The sequence below is a fragment of the Microtus pennsylvanicus genome, chromosome 1, assembly GCF_037038515.1.
Source record: "Microtus pennsylvanicus isolate mMicPen1 chromosome 1, mMicPen1.hap1, whole genome shotgun sequence".
NCBI classification, from domain to species: Eukaryota; Metazoa; Chordata; class Mammalia; order Rodentia; family Cricetidae; genus Microtus; species Microtus pennsylvanicus.
In genome coordinates this window covers 208,080,497-208,098,514 of record NC_134579.1, presented here as the reverse complement: position 1 = coordinate 208,098,514, position 18,018 = coordinate 208,080,497, and the positions used below count along the sequence as shown (strand labels likewise).

The 18,018-nt window shown below is 40.2% G+C and overlaps 1 protein-coding gene across 2 annotated transcripts in view; it reads right to left on the bottom strand.

Annotated features, from left to right (window-relative positions):
* Oprm1 (opioid receptor mu 1) overlaps positions 1–18,018 on the bottom strand; it is a 59,380-nt gene that overhangs the window by 8,249 nt on the left and 33,113 nt on the right. Inside the window, exon 4 of one of the 2 annotated variants that reach the window (XM_075950133.1) lies at positions 15,830–15,927. The exons of the other annotated variant lie outside the window; for it this stretch is intronic. Coding sequence (XP_075806248.1) covers positions 15,856–15,927 — 72 coding nt within the window. The 3' untranslated portion in view covers positions 15,830–15,855. Of the gene's footprint in view, positions 1–15,829; positions 15,928–18,018 lie in introns of those variants that run through there. 2 annotated transcript variants of the gene reach the window in all.

Here is an 18,018-nt window from a genome sequence, read left to right as displayed (position 1 = left end):
GTTTTGAACGTCAGGATAGGTGCAAAAGTTGAGTGGTACAAAAGGTGTTTGTTCACTGCTTACGCAGATCCGTCTGCTAACAATTATCCCACAGACTTTCTCCCCTTTTGTCTCTTCTCATCCATTTGCTTGTCTATGTGTGCACACACATTCACACATACATTTTTAACCTATTTAATGTCATGCTGATACGTATTTCCTAAGAACAAAGATTGGATCAGATTGATCATGGACTGGAAGGCACTGAACAGTGTTGCTGCTTGTGCCCTGAGCTGACCGGTCCTGTAACTTGTCACGTAGGCAGCTGCAATGGCACAGACTAGCACAACCCTGAGCCCTCTGCCAGTGCTTGTTCTTAAGGAAGCTTTGGTTGTTGCTCCCTCGGGGGCTGAGACTTTGTCTTTGGGTCTCTCCACTGTGACAGAAGCCACTGTGTGTGTAGCTGCCATCTGGTCTCTTTACATTACCCTGTGGGATTCATAGATAGAGGAAGTAGCACCAACACACGCATGGTCTGTTGTTTGCTGCACCGTAGTGAACTGCGTCTTATTATCTCCTCACTACAATCTGTGGAGTGGCTGCAGGGAAGCCACTGCCTGCTTGGTCATCTCCTTTGGAGTCTTGTTACCATTTGCCATCTTCGAAGAAGTCGAGATCCAGTGCCAAAGTGGTATAAGATTCAGGATGTCGAGGTAGGCAAGGAACTTTTACAATAGGGAAAAGACAAACGTTCGTGGTCTGTTTTCAGGCACATTTGGAGAATTTTCTGTGGCTTGTAAAAATGTGTGTGTGTGTGTGGGGGGGGGTCAATGAATTGTCCACCTCTGTCCTACCTCTAGATAAAAATGAGTTGGGATAATGTGTGGAGGCTGATGAGAGAGGGCTAAAAGTTAACAAGTGTTTATAGTTGCTGCCGGTGGGGGGTGCATACTACGAATCCTATCAGGGATTCCTAGACTTAAGTTGAAAGTAGAAACATCCAAAGGGCAGCATGTCCCCCATGACAGTGTCACAGCAGAAACCAGTATTGATAGGGAAAGGAATGGAGAAAAGGAATTCTTTGATTAATAATTTATATGCTCTGAGCTGCTGGCTTCCCATCATTGTGAAGATGGCTAGCTCATAAGAGACCCTATATTTAAGGAGAGAAACTATCATCAATACAGACTCACATCTCATAATGAGGATGACTATTGATGGCTATTCACTATTTGTTTTAATCATTACCTATGACTGGCATGTAAAAATTTCTCTTCTTGATTCCATGGAGAAGCTATTCAAAATGTGAAAACTGGAAATTCTCTCTGTGCTGAATGGAAAGACCCTCCCTCCCTAGGAGTATAACTACTGAGTTTATAAAATTATCCTTCTCTCTGCAAAGTCAAATCCTTCACAAACCCATTCTTGCTAGATCTTATGCTGACAATGTGCTTTCTTAGGGTCATAAGCTGCCCAGGAGAAAGGCAGCATTCTAAGTCATGGGATACTCCCGAAATCCCAAAACAGAACCCAGAATGGGAGCATCCAACCCATTCCCCAAACACCCACGACAAGATGGGTCTGCCCACGAGGACTGGGATACCCAAAGAAGATTCAGTTTGGACAATCACTAGAGAAGTTCAATCCAAACATACACCATTACCCCCATTCTCTGAAAAAAGGAATATGGTTGCCACAGGTTAAAGCCTTGCTTATATGGGACATACTTCTCTTTTGGAGATTACTAGAAGAACCGTTACGTGTGTGACTATCTTAGAGCAATTGCTTCTTTTTTTCTTGCCTGACCTTGGTAGACAAGAGAACTCATCCCATGAAATGGAGATAGGCAAGAGAGGTTGGAGTTTTAACTTCTATCCTTTTTTTTTTGAAATATGCCTTATTACTAAATATTGAGTTGTCTTGTAGGGCTAGGGTCATACATTTAACCAGACAGACTTTAAATAGTACGATAGGGCATGGAGTAATTGGGAACATGAGTGAGGCTAATTGGACCCCTTGCTAGGCACTACTGTCTCTTTTTCTACTGATAACTGACATGTTTGTGTTGTGAATGCTTGTGATTTTCAAGCAGGGAGAGTTTCCCCTTCTGTAAGAACCATTTGTAGAGAGATGACTGTGGGAGACATGCAAGGAGGTCATAGTTCATCTTTTGGTTCTCTCCTATGTTTTAAAAGGAAGCAATTTTGAATTTCTAGGAAGAGACTAGGAAACCACAGCCCTGATGAAAGGATACTAAGCCAACAAGACTAATGAAAAATGCAATATCTCAATATAATCACCCTGTGTGGCCAGTGACAAAAGCTAATGGGATCCGGAGGCTTACAGTGGACAGTTGCCAACTGAATTCAGTTAACATGACAGCACTGGCTGTTCCAGTCTATAGCCTGCTGTCCTGGGCACTGTGATTGTAAATGAATCAACTAACAGTGATAACACATGCTTCATCATGTTGGACTTATATCTTAGTTACTTTTCTATTGCCATGAAGAGACCTATAAAAAAAGCGTTTATTGGGGGTTTTGTTATAGTTTCAGAGGGTAAGTCCGTGACCATCATGACAGGAAGCATGGCAACAGGCAAGCAAGCAGTCATGGCAACAGAGAAGCAGTTGAGAGCTTATGTCTGATCTACAAGCAGGAGGCAAAAAAAAAAAAAGACACAGAGAGAGAGGGAGACTGGGCTTTTGTAAACTCAAAGCCCACACCATGCCAGGGAGACACCTCCTCCAAGACAACACCTTATAATTCTTCCCCCAAAACAGTTCTATAAATGAGGGACCAAGCATTCAGATATATGAACCTATGGGGGCTCTTCTTATTCAGACCACCACAGTTTCCATACTTCATTTTTATCAATCCTATTGACTCTTTCCCTGACTCAGTACTCCAGATCATGTTATTGTGCAGCCAAAGAAGAAGAGTTATGGACAATCGTGAGTCACTCCATGTGTGTGCTGGGAACTGAATTGAGATCCTCTGCAGGAGCAGTAAGTACCTGGTCTTAGCAATTCAACCATCCCTTCAGCCCCTAAAGTACTGTTTGAATTTGCCTGCGGTTTGTCACTATATGGGAGAATCAAAACACAAGCCAACCCTGTTTTCTCAAACCTGAACTGGCACCATTATGTTGATGGTTTTGTGTTCATAGGCTCACAGTAAATGATCTTGGGAAGCTCATTAGGTCTGATAAGACACAATGATCAACCATTTATGTCAAAGCCCTTAGAGAAAAATATGGTCCAATCCTAGAGACATCAATGCAATCATTTCTACCCTTGGCTTACCACGATCAAAAAGGAAGTCTGGTACTGAATGGAACTGTTCAGATGTTATCTGTGCATCCATCCTGTTGAATTAAATGGGAGTTTCATCAAATTTGGCTGTGAACTTAAGCAGTAGGTGTGACATCGGAAACTATCCCAATAGATCAGTCAGAAGCCCTTTTTGAATTGCAGGTCTCTGGGAATGGAGTCAGCCCCTAACCAGCATTATGTAACCCTTGGGATTGCAAACCCATTATGTCCTGACACCTGACATTAGCCACTTTGTCAGTGGAAGAAATGCCTTAGACCCTGAAGATACAGGGAGGACATAATAACATTCCTGTTATCTCACAGCTTCAGTCTGGCCAAACAAACTCATGACTCACCAGAAATTAGCAGTGGCCTGCCAACTGTGCTATTGCTGCATTTACTGCCTCTGTCCACCTGCTGTGAGAGCAGAACTGCTGTTGGCAGGCTTGGCTCTCAATGATCCCGCCGTGCCTGATGTTATTAGAGGCAACTCTAGACAGCGAAACCCTCTTGCATGTGAACTCACAGAGAGTTACGTTAGTTATGCTCATGACCATGACCGTTCTTGTGCTTCTCTTGACACCTAATGTTATGTAATATATAGTGCCTGGACTGCAGCCACTGGGCAACTGTGGCCATCTGGTTTAACCAAACCAATGCAATGACAATCCAAATCAAGTTTATCAGTGACTCCTGACAGGGGTTACCCACCCCATTTCGTTGAATGTTTATATGAAAGGCAGAGAATTCTACAGGGTTTTTTTTTTCCCAAGGGCAAGATTGCTCTTGGGCTCATTAATTTTTGTGTGTATATCCATGCATGTAGAAGGCAGATCAACATGGGTTAATGTTCTCTATTGTTCTCCACCTTATTTTTAATACATGGACTCTCATTGAGTCCTAAGTTCAATGATTTGATTGAGCTGGCCAGCTGTGAACTCGTCTGGTGTCTGCTCCCTACCCCCAGGATTGCAGATGCTCCCTGCCAGGCTTGGCTTTTAGACAAGTGCCAGAATCCAAACTCGTGTCCTCATTTTGTCTAGCAAGCACTTTATACACTGAATCATCTGCCTAGACCCAAGCTCATTTTTAATGACCCACCACCAGGAATATTGGCATACCATGTAGATATTTTCTTTATTGAGACCCCAGGTAAAGAATACATGAATATATGATTTCCTTCTTCCATTCAGCATTGTGAGGACTGTCCCTGATATCAGAGTTCAGATTCTAGAGGTAGCTCAGGCATCTGTCTTTCACTCTACAGACAAAACCCAATGAGATGGAAAGAACCTCAGAAATGAGCAGCTGCATCAGAGCCAGCATTTTCTGATGATATCTGGGTCTCTGATCGGCCTTATCCCATTGTCTGGCTGAACAGAGTGGAGCTGATATGGCTTCCAAATGCTTTTGTTGATTTTGAATTAGTACCTACAATATGCTGGCACAATGCATGCTAACTGTGAGTAAGGATGCTAAGAGGTTATCTAAAATTAGACCTATTAGTTTTCTCTGGGATGTAGTTGAATCTGCCTGGTGTGGTGTAGTACATGGTTAATCTCAATACTACATGTCAACCTCATCCTGTCAACGACATTCGGTTGACAGTAATTCTAATCAAGTGTTGATTAAAATAAATGGGGACAGATCTGGTCTGAGCATTTGCAAATAACCAATCTTTGCCAGTAAGCCACTGCCATGTGGCGATACACAAATTAATAGAAATGGGTTAAATTAAGATGTAAGAGTTAGCCAATAAGAAGTTGGAGCTAATGAGCCAAGCAGTGATTTAATTAATACAATTTTTGTGTGGTTATTTTGGTTCTGGGCTGCCGGGACAAACAATTAGGCCCTCCTCCTACAGATTGGAAATAATTCTTGAAATGATGTCCCTTCTCCCAACAAAGTTTGTCCTCAGGGTTAGGGACATCATTTAGGGGTTGATTATAATTGGTATAGGGTTGTGGGTTGGGGATAAATTTTATAGACTCAGGGACCTCTTTGAGAAAAAAAGGGAAAATTGGATGAGATAATAGATTAGTATGAGTTTACTCACACTAATAATAATAGTGAGTAATAGAGTGAATACTTGTGAGTTATTATTTATAGACAATTAATTACATTGGTATAGATTCTTGTATATTGATACAAAGACAAATTATATTGGCTATTGTATGAATACATGCACCTTTGTTTATTGTATAATATTCTAATGTGAAGTTTTAGTATTTAAGTTATATAAGTATTAAGAATTATAGATCAACAGTCATCTATGTTTTTAATACTTATAGTTAGACTAATTAGGTTCTTTAAATACATAGAGATTATATTCTGCATAAATAGGGAGTCTTCAATCACTTCAAAGAGCTGTAGAATATGGCATTTAAATAACTTAGGGTTCTGTTGAAGTGAGACATGATTGCTCCTGGCAGCACTGATCTACTCCCAAGAGAATGTTGAGCACCGAAAACACTCCACTTGGAGCTTGTCTTCTTCTTGGCAAAACTGGTCTTTGGACAAAGAAATGCCCATGTCTCAACCACTGATAAGGTACATGGTATCTAGTAATGGATAAGCAGGACTGTCAAATCTTGCCAACACAGGGTAAGGTGGTTTTGAAAAATTTCCTGCCTTTGAAAATGGTCTGTCAGTTATTCTAGGCCTTAAGCCAAAGTTGGTGGCTTCAATGTTGCAAATGAGACTTTGGGTGATTGCCAAGGTAGCCAGTTATCTCTGCCATTTGTTGCACATTTTGGAAGTTGCTTTATTGCACTTCCTGCTTACTCAAGTAATATTATTTCCCTTCTCAGCTCTTCAATGGGATTGAAGACTAGATAGTTGTAGTTACTTTCCTCTCATGACTTGGCCAAGTTATTTATTATACAAGACTTAAACTAGTTAGGATAGGATAATTATTGAATATATTTGTTCTTATTGTACATAATTTTGTGTTAGGCTTAGAGTTCTCTTATTTAAACAAAAGGGGGAAGTGCTGTAGGAAGTCTTACAGGCAGTGGTTACCCGCTCACTGGGATGTGACTTCTTATACTATATATGTTGATGTAGAGCATATATCCAGCCTCTTTTCTGGCTGCACGATTCAGTTTCTGATCTCTGCTCAAGCAGAGGATTCTGATTTGTGAGTCTACCGCTCAATAAATAACTATTTCTCAATTCTGAGCTAGTGTGGTATTTCTTTTAAGCATCCTTCTTCACCTTTTGCTCTGGGCTCCCAAGTTGTGGTGTATCTAACCATGTGTGCCAGTGTTCTGGTCTCACTGTGTAGTATGGTGAGGCACAGGGCAAGGGAACTTCACTGCCATGCTTCCACCTCTGCTGTCTTCTTGGATCCCCTGAGTCTATTCTTATTGTCCTTGGATCTGTGGCAAGCTCTTGCTGCAATAGCAGCATCACAACTCTATAGTGGGCTTCTTTCTGACAAGAAGGACATTGCAGTCACACATGTCCATCGAGTTGGCAGCTGACATTATATATTACCCTTAGATCGAAACATTAGAAGCATAAATATAATTCTCTGTTAATTTTTTATTTTATATCAACCATCTTTTAAACTGTAACTTTTCCAGGAAGTCAACTAGAAAATCCCCTTAAGCTCTGTTTTACTCTATTTTAAAAAAATAAAATGTTTGAAAAGCTTTTAGGCTTCAAGGTGAAACTTATTTAAGGAATTTTAGTTCTTCTCCATATAAAGAATGAAGTATTTCCCGTAGTTTTAGGGCTGGAGAAAATGTAAGAGATTATGTTTTTCAACTTTTCAATCTACACAAGGGAAATATACCCTTGAAAAGTAAAGGGATGTGCATTCATGCATTGGATGAAAACATTGATTTATTTAATATTTGATTTTGCAGCCCTCTTCCACTTTTTCTTCCCTATTTGCAAAGCCATCAGAAGTTGAAACTGAAGCCAGTAACTGAATCGGTTCCTTTGGAAGCTGATCAGTGTTTGCCCGTAATAGACTTCAAAAACCCCATTCATTAGAGAAATCATAAAACCAGAATCAAACAAAAACCATTTAGAGTCGATGACTCATAGGCAAAGATCTCAGTGTTCCTAAGTAACAGGCGCTCGTCCTTTCTTCAAGGCTCATTGCCTGAGTCAGGCATAGTGGGATTTCAACTGATTCCTGATTATACAGTATAGGCCTCTTTCTGATGTGGGGACAAGATGCTTTATATAGTATTTCTAAAGCACACCGGTGCAGATGGGTTGTGCACAGGACATTCTATCCCAGGAGAGAAGTTTATATACATGGTGCATCTTTCCTCTAAGGTCCCTAGATTCGCTTTCACTACCACTCATTCCCCATTAGGTCTAATGCAACTTGGGGCAAGAAAGTTGTTTAAGCACCCATGTTTGTCTATCTGTCTGTCTGTTTCTCCTTCTCCTTCTCCTTCTCTCTCTCTCTCTCTCTCTCTCTCTCTCTCTCTCTCTCTCTCTCTCTCTCTCTCTCTCTCTCTCCTTGTGTAAGAACATTTGCACTTGCCTGTGGAGCTCAAAGGGCAACTTTGGGTGTCATGCCTCAGGTGCTGCCCACTGTTATTTGAGGCAGAGTCTCTCAGTGACCCTCAAGTCAACCTCTTAGGTCAAAATGGATGGCTAGACATTCCCACGGACTCACCTGGCCACATTTCAGAATGCACACCACCATGTCTAGCCTTTTTGTGTGGGTTCTGGGGTCTGAACTCAGGTCTTCATGCTAGCAAAGTAAGCACATTACCAACTGAGTAGTTTTCCCAGTCCTTGTTATAAAAATTCTAATCATCCGTGATACAGACAGGCAATATATGCAGCAACATCATTTACCAAATGTGGTCAATCAGTGGCGGAGAACCCTGTAGTTCAAAGGATCTTCATGTGATATTCCGGATGCTTCCTCCTGCTTTTAATGTGGGATGAATATTGTCTTTATACTACACCTTTTCTGCAGTAGAAGAAATCTTAAGTGATTATGTGTTTGGTTCACTGAGAGACACTGGCTCCAGAATCTGAATGATGTCATCAACTAAGTTCTAATTCCGGGGCAAATGAGGTCAATTAACTTCTGGTCATGAAGCAGTCCCTTCAACAGCCACCAGCATGGAATGTACTCGGTCTAAGGGTTGTCAGTGGGTTTGGTACCCGCTTCCCATGCTTGCATTTGCCATAAGGAGATATAGTATCTTTGGCATGCTTCTCCCAGCTCTGTGTATGTGCCTTTTCAAAACAAATCTATTTGCCACAAAGATATTGTATTCAAAACAAAAAGAATGTGTCACTTATAAGGCTTACTCTTAGCAACATGCAATTTAATTAGACAAAAACATATCCTAAAGCTACACAGACTGTTTCCCTCATAATTACAGCCAGAGAGTGGTAAGCTTCAAAACAAAGCAAAACAAAAATAAAAACCCAAACACAGAACAACCTGCTTGGCTTTCAGAGAAATAAAGTTTACGATTTTGCTTGTATACAGATGTATTCAGAACACTTATTAAAATGCATGGGAATGAGAGTTTTCACAATCAATTTTAGAATTCTGGTGACTGTCTGGAATTCTGAGACATTGCTATTTATTTTCATGAGACATTGAATGGCAGATTGATTCACAGCTTCAGGGCTGATGGTCTCTGGTGGGATTGTCAAGTCTGATAGAGCAAGGTGCCTCTCTGACTATGGGATGTGCACAATGTGTTACTTCTACATTGAAAATAAGTTACAGGCTCTGACATTTGTCTGTTGAGCTTTGATTTTCCTTCTATTTGTTTTTATGCATGGTACTAACAGTTCACCTTAATAGTGTTCCACAAGAAGCTGACAGATCAGAAAAACACACCATCTTAATTAGACCCTCATTCCCTTTGCTGCCCTAAATATGGAGTCTTAACATGCAGAGTCTATCACTGTCTCTTGAATGCAGGCATAATGCTCAACCTTCCACCATCAGAAACGTCTCAGAACAAGGATGTCAAGGAGTCGCGAAACTTGGAAATGCCATTTTTTTCTAAACTCAACAAATTGTACATGCGAATCAGTTGCAATTTTTTGTCTCTCAATAACACTGCAATAAAAGTTTGTATTTTTAATTCTTTCTTTGCTTGTGTTGAAATAAATACCTCCCCTGTAACTTTCTTCTTGGCGTTATTAGTGAGGTGATACTGGATAAAACCATTTCACTGCTCACAATATGCTAAGTATATGGTAATTATCGGGTCCTTTGAAGCCATGTCTTTTCCTGGTTGGTGCATTCTAGGTAACATGAAGATGTTTAAGGTAACTACATGAAGGTATTTTGACACCCTCCATCATTTTGCTTGCTTATCTAATTTGCTTATTCCATTACTGAAGTGTGAGGTCTGCCTGTGTGAGGCTAACATTTCTTTAGTCCCAGGTACTAGAATTGTCTTTCTGATCTAGTCACATGGTTTAGGTGCCTTGGTTCATGCTGCCTGTCATGGGGGAGGGTTGAAGGGGGTGAGGGGAGAGGGAGGGAGGGGAGCAGAGAAAAATGTAGAGCTCAATAAAAATCAATAAAAAAAACCCTCTCTGAGGTATTGAAATGTCTACTCTCACACTCATTTTGTTTCCGTAATTCAATTTTTGGACTACACATTTTCTCTAGCAACCTCTATATCTCTTGTTTTACATCCTAGTATTGTGGGAACCTTGTCTAATCAGTTAGATTATTCATGCTATTTCTCTACTGACCGAGGCTCCTAAGAATACATGAGATAAAATTTTATAAAGCTATGTCATGACATCATTAAGTTCAGATCAGAACTAAACACAGTATGAGGGTATAGATATTGGTAGAGGTTTTCAAATCGTATTAAAACACTGGCCATTGAGTTCACCCAGCTGGGCCATCTGGTGGTTGATTTCATTCTCGGTAACTTTGCCATAGCAATCTTTCTTCTCCAGGCACCTGCTTTTTTTCTCTGTGCCCTACGTTCTGGGACAAGCATACCGTGCTAGGTATTTGCTGAGTGCTCAGCTCTTTCCCATTAATCTTGGCACTCTATTTCCCCGATACACCAGAGACTCTTCTCCTTGGGTTATGATTTATGTTTCATGAGTTGTATTTCATCAAATCCTTCAAGGCTTTGCTATCACCAGGAGGTTTGGCCGCATTCAGAAGTTCTCAGTTTTAACAAAACACCTTCTTGGCCCTTAATTCTTCCTGAATAATGGTTAAGGCTGTAGGTCATTTTCTCTGACAGAGAAACTCAAAGTAATATGAAGTTTATGGGATCTAAATGAGACTCTATTTAGTAATATTGAGGGAATTTTGAATATGCTGGCATTTTAGCTGAAATCATAATGAAGAAAGTGCAGCAAGAAAGGTATTCTTAGCTGTAAGTTGTAACATGTTAAACAGATGATTCTTTGTCAAATGCAGAAAAGTCATATCCCATTCTGTATTTATCAGTTTTATAATTTATTAATTGGATTTGCTTATTGTAAAAAAATTTTTAAAAAGACTTTTTCTTAAGATATTATTTCTTAAAGTTTTCTTTCATAAACTCTGCTTGCCTGTCATCTCTCTTGAGAGCACCTATTTCAGCACAAAGACCAGTCACCTGTTTCTTTCATTTTAAAGAAACGTACATATTCCAAAGTTCTTAAAACCCAGGAATATTTCAGTTTTTTTGAATCAAAAGAAGCAGATGATTTCTCCTTTATTTATAACCAGCTTCTTGATTATTATGAAAACTTGATGATGTTGGGAAAGGAGCCATAACCCAGGTGGTCAGGGCTGGATCCCATACATATTATCATGATATTTCTGGTATGTGCGTGTAAAACAGAATGGTCAGAAGAAGTAGTGCTTTGAAACACAACATGGATGTACAGGTTAACCATCCTTCTTTCTTCCTTTTGTCCACTTATCTTCCCTCCCTTACTCCCTTTTCTCCTATAGACAAATAGTCCAAATTATTTTTTCTAAAAATCCATTCTTGGACTCAATTATTTCAGACTGTGTTATCATGTTCAGCTTCTGTTCCATAGAGATCTGAAAATTACATATAGTTTTATCAGACATCCACTGGTAATGTCCTGATATTTCAGTTCCAGGATGTCTGATGCCATCTTCTGGCCATGGTGGGCATAGTACTCACATACGGTAATGTACACACACACACACACACACACACACACACACACACACACACACCTCAAAGAAACTTCAAAATAGTAAATTTCATAAATGAGAAATTTGTTTTCATCAAAGATGGTTTCAAATTAAGTATTTACCTTAGTTTCAACTTTAGCCAAGTAAAACAACATCTAATTTAAAAGTAGTTTAAAAAGAGAAATAGTTGCTCTATTTTAAGAGTTATGTATAATAATGGGAAAGGAAGCACAAGAAAATTAGATATTAGTAAACTGTTCATCTAATCTTTAAAACTCTCCCTGTCAAAAATAAATACACATCAAAATCACCATAAAACAAAAAGAAAATGGAGAGAGCCAGGAATTTTGATTGATTGATATCAAGCCACATCGATTGACAGCCTGGGTCATAAAATTAATTGTAGTTTGACTTAAATTTCAGTCACTGCATTTTAACTATGACACTGGGTACATTCATCCATAAACACTCTTTTCTACAGTTATAGAGGTCATAATCCATACTGCATATGAATAAATAATATATATTTTCCTAGCTACAAACAAACCTATAAATGTTATTAAAGCCAAGTGTGCAAATAGACATATTTCTAATTAAACAATATTTTACCATTATTATACTTAAATGATGGAACATACTAATTGCTTCTGTTATCTGTAGTATACCTTCGTGTAAGCCTAGATAACTCTAGTTTCATATATATATATATATATATATATATATATATATATATATACACACATATACTCATTTATAACACACACATGATGATTGAACCATTTTCCTTTGAACCGAAGAGCTGAAAGAAAAGCCATTTTGGTTTCATTCACAAAGAATGCATTAATGTGGTCCAGTACTGTAATTTTGTGAGCTATTCTCATTTCGGGCTTTTGTCATGGAATTGAAATCATTTTCTTCCCAAATCAGCTCTCCACAGATGTCCTACAAAAAAACCCATGAATCCAGTATTTGATAGTGATGTAGTTCCTTTTTAAGAGTAGGCTTTTGCATTTTCTTCTGTGAGAAGACCATGGTTTTGTAGCTTATTCCAATGCAAGTCTCTCCTGATATTTGGCCTGCTTCTTGGAGTGAGATGCTTGGGATGCTAGGAAAATGTCTTCAAAATGGTAATCAGAGGGTTTAGGTGGCCTTACCATACCAATGAGAAGAAATTAACATGATACTAACTTTAGTGCTGTTGCATGACTTAAGGCTCATTGCTAAAGATGACTGCTTGTCTTCAAAGGTAACTATATTATTTTATAAATCTTTTTATTGATTTTTATTTTTCTCTGCTTCCTTCCCTGCCTTTTCCCTCCCCTTCAACCCTCCCTCAAGGTTCCCATGCTCCCAATTTACTCAGGAGATCTTGTCTTTTTCTACTTCCCATGTAGAATAGATCTATGTATGTCTCTCCTAGGGTCCTCATTGTTGTCTAGGTTCTCTGGGATTGTGATTTGTGGCTGGTTTTCTTTGCTTTATGATTAAAAACCACTTATGAGTCAGTACATGTGATAATTGTCTTTCTGGGTCTGGGTTACCTCACTCAAAATGATGTTTTCTAACTCCATTGATTTGCCTGCAGAATTTAAGATGTCAATATTTTTTTCTGCTGTGTAGTACTCCATTGTGTAAATGTACCACATTTTCCTTATCCATTCTTTGGTCAATGTGCATTTAGGTTGTTTCCATGTTCTGACTATGACAAACAATGCTGCTATGAGCATAGTTGAGCACATGTCTTTGTGGCAAGATTGAGCATCCTTTGGATATATACCCAAAAGTGATATTACTAGGTCTTATTTTACAAATCTTATGTTTTCCTTTTGGGAGAAAACATAACAATTGCTCATCAAATATGGTAGTAATTGAAGGAAAAGGTATAACTTTTTCTGTATGTGCATATATGTGTGTGTATATGTTTTATGAATGCATGGCCATGCTATATGGACACGTGTGTGTGTGCATGTGCACGTGTGTGTGTGTGTTTAGTCAGTGGTTGAAGTCAGGGGTCTTTCTCTATTTCTTTTCAGCTCATTTTTTTTTGGATAGGACCTCTCCCTCTCACTAACCGGGAGCTTGCTGTTTCAGCTCCACTCTATGGATTTGCCTGCCTCTCTACCTCTAGTGCTGAGATTACAGAAGACATGTGTCACACAACCTGGAGATTACAGATCCGTGCCACATGACTTGGAGTTTTATGTGGGTGCTAAGGATACAGACTCAGGTCTTCATGTTTATACAGCAATCATTTTGCCCACTATTTAAATCAGAAATTTTGCTATAGTATTTTTATTTAAAATTCAGGTTCTTGGCCCCACACAACGAGCCATGATTCCTTCAAGGATGTCTTACAGATCCTGTGTTGTCTGGAGTTCAGCATAAAGGCAGAGAATGTCTGGTTATCGTAATACCACACTCACAGAAAGAGGCATAATATTGGGGTGAGAGGGGCAGAAGAGAACAGTTCTCAATTATTCTTAAAACCCGTGGTTCTTGTCTAGAGTGCATATGTTACTGATTATCGGGTGTTGTATTTAATGTCCACGAGCATTTGTCCTCTCCTTTTTTCTCTGTCAGAGGTGCTATGGCAAAGAGATGTGCTGGACCACACACGATCATCTTTTAATTTGTATGTTGGTATAGGAAAGTATCATAGCATTCTTCTATGGTTATAGTTGTTGTATTTAAATAATAGCCATGTTGACCTAACAGAGTCACCCCCTTGCCTTGCATGATGTTAAATGTTTTCAAAATCACCCATGTATTAAGTATAAAGTGCCTTGAAGGGTAAGGTTGGGTAGAAATCAGGCAGGCAAAGCCCTGAGTGAATAGTGACATTTCAGGTCTGAACGAGACTCATGTTACTTGCAGTCCATAGTGGCAAGTGTTCTATCCAGTTCAGCAGGACAGCAGGATGCTACGTGGGTGGGGAAACTCAACTGTAACAGGAACAGATGGAACATAAATGCTTTCATTGGGCTCCACCTAATCAAGATAAAAAAGCCATAAAGGCGACACACTGAACATAAAGCCACCATGGGTGCTACAGAGGGACCAGGATGCTGAGCCTGGGATGAACAAAGTCCAGAGGAGAACATTACCCTCTCCCCATTCTCAGTGACAACAAGACTTCTTCAGGGCAGTGAGTCCAAGTCTTGGTCTTTTAAAGCATCTTGTTAAAAAATTAATGTAGAAGACAAGTTGAAAAGTCTAACTTATGTTTAGAATACCGTGGGCTGAGGTGGAGAATGCCTACTGATCATTGTTTCTGAAGGGTGAACCCCAAATCTCAGTGTTATGGTATCATTTTGAGTTACAGTTGGTTATATAAGAAAGAGGTCTTCCAAATACTTCTCTGTATAAAATACAACTCTCCCCTTATTCAGACATTCTGTAGATATCTGTGGAGTGTTTTTTAATGTTTCAGGGACTGGGCTACATAGATACCAGAGGTACAAGAAGAAGCAAGATGGATGTGTTCCTGCTGTCAGAAGCAATGGGGTGGCTGTTTATTATGGCCTGAACAACTGTGACCACAGTGACCTTTCCTCTTCCCTCTCTCCATCTCCTCACAAGATGACCAGAGTTCCTGTCTTCAGGAGCTAGACCCTGTCCCTCCCACCCATCCAAATCTAGGTTGATAGAAAGCATGGATATAACTTTGTCATTTACTTTAAGAGTTATGTAGTATGGGTGGGTATGCATGCATGCAGAGACCTGAGGTTGATATTGGGGGTCTCTCTTGGTTACTTTCTATATGATTAATTGAGGTAGGCTCTCTTGATTGAGCCAAGAGCTCACTAACACAGCTGGTTTCTCTAGCCAGCTTTCTCTAGGGATACCCATCTCATGCTTTCTGAGGGTTGCAACCACAGGCAGGCTGTTGCCCCCTGCCCCTCAGTATTCATATGGATTCTGAGTATCTAAACTCTGGTCCTCATGCCTGTGTAGCAAGTACTTTTGCCACTGAGTCATCTCCCCAGGACACTGTCTATTTCAGACCTGAAGAGGTCTGTTTGCTTTTCTCTTCCTCAGAACCTGTGGCCATGATGAATACAAGCTTAAGACAACATTGTAGAGGATGAGTCTATGGATCCAGCCACTCCTCTTGTGGCTGTCTTAGATGACGGGACTGATAGCCCCAACAGGGACTGGCTTGAGTGAGAACAGCTAAAACTGACAAGCCTGGCCCAAAGTACTCATTTATGACACAATTGTAGTCTGTGTAGATGACTGCTTTTAGACTCTAGGTTTGGGAACATTTTGCTGTACAAGAAAAACTTAATTAGATACCTTCAGCTAGAACGTGCAACTCCAAATTTATGCCAGGCATAGAAATTTCTTGTATGGCTTATCAAATTACCTTGGTAACTGCCACATCGTCACTTCACTTTGTGCTGTGTGGACATGGCCTCAGTGATAGCTGTCAAAATACAGACACTCTCGGGAGGTTTGACATTGGATCTCTGGTCTGCAGAATGGGAAGTTGACTAATGTGCTTGACGTGTGGCACGTGGAATATAATACATATGTTTTTTGGAGAAAACACAAACAGACAGAACATAAACATTGATCACCATGACAAACTATTCATACTTCTAACTAAAAAGATAACACCAATCCAGTTAGTCTTGTTTCCCAACAAGATAGCTATTTTAAACAAATGAACAAATAAACCCAAAACTCACAGTAACACTGATGTGGGATTCCCCTCTGTATGCTGGAAGTACCATTGGCTAATAAAGAACTGCTTTGGACCTATAGCAGGGAAGAACTTAGTTAGCTATGTGGGGAAAACTAAACTGAATGCTTGGAAAAGAAAGGTGGAGAGAGAGAAGCCATGTAGCCTTGCCAGAGACAGACACTGGGAATTTTACCTGGTAAGCCACAGCCATGTGGCGATACACAGGTCACTAGAAATGGGTTAAGATATAAGTGCTAGCCAATAAGACGATAGAGCCAATGAGCCAAGCAGTGTTTTAAATAGTTTCTGTGTGATTATTTTGGGTCTGAGCTGCTGGGTGGCTGGGAAACAAGCTAGCAAGCAGCCTCCTCACAACAGATCTGATGAATACCTGTTCGTCAGATTTGGACTCTGTTTGAGCTAATCTAATGATTCATATAGGCAGAGCCATATAGTCAGACCTCCTTCAGATCTGATTGGAATGTCTGCCTGAAAATATCCACCATAGGATTTGCTATCCTCCCAGACATCTTCGCATGACTGCCTCAACCCTAAAGAAAGACATACTGGGAGAGATGGATGAAAAACAGCTTTGATTTCTGTTAATTTTCAAATATGTCAGAGCATCTTTTCTGCTCCTTGCAGCTTCTCTTCTTGGTCCAGCTCTCCCAGCTGGGCCTCTGGGAAGCAGCCCGTTCCAGGCTAATGTGCTTCCCTGTTATCTGATGCTGACGCCGCTCCACAGAGGCAGTGATAACGATAAGTGCTAATTGGATGTATTTCTAAGCAAACCTTTTAGTTACTTAGGACAGAACTCCTCCAATTAGCTTCCCTTCTACTCTCTGCCTGTGCAAGAACCACTCTGATGTGCAAACACTGGGTTTGGCAGGGAGTCAAAGGCAGTCTTGGAGAAGCTGAATGGCAGTCTTGTTTAAGTCAGGTAGGGGCTAAACTGGAAAGATTGGGGGCTATGCTTCCATTAGAGGAAGGACAAGGTAGGTCAGGCAGGGTCCTACAGGAAGCTACCAATCAGCCACGTCCCTTTAAGATTGGGAGGAAAGACCCCACTTGGGGAAGGGAGGAAGAGCTCAAGCTTCCCTATTTCCATCCTTTTCTGTAATGAAAGTAAACTGTTTCAATGCAAAGGATTTGAATCCTAGCTTGGGACAGGTAGTTTCAAATTCTGTTCTCTAATAGGCTACCCATGGGTTGTAGAAAAAAAAAATCATTTTAAATCCTTAACCCTTTTAAAGTGACCCACAAGAGTTTGAAAGCCATGAAACATGAAGGACTGCTTAGAAAAAGAAACAGGTTATATGTCAGTGTGGATAACAATGAGAGGGAGATGTGGGGAGGTGGGGAAGCAGAGCAGAAACCCATTTCTTTATGGCTTTGATTTTTGAGCTGGAAACAGGGAGATAAATTTGTTAATATTTGCTTTTGCAACGGGAATGAATCCGCCACCATTACCACATGCTCTCCAGGGGAACTGGCTCACATGTTTTATGTTAGCCATGTGTCTCGTATAGGTATGAGGATTCCATGTCTCGTGAGGCAAATTCATCTAGGCTGAATTACATAACTATGACATTGTTAGAAAATGGAGCCTTGGCTAGGCTGGGTAGTCGCAGTTGGGGGTGAAAAGGGACATGGAGAGATGGGTATGAAGAAGAGACAGCAAGTGGGAACAACTACCACTGTGATGGTCAAGGCTTTCCTCTGGCTGCTCCTCTGCTGGACTCTGAAGTCGTTTGTATAAAGGTGCTGTCCTCATAGCCCTGCCCCTTGAGAAAATAAACTTGACCCAAAATTTTGACCCAAGCATTTATTTCACAGGAGTCTTGAACTCCAGTTCCGTGTTATAAAATTTTATATGCTGTGATTTTTTTTTCAGGTGCGGGAAGC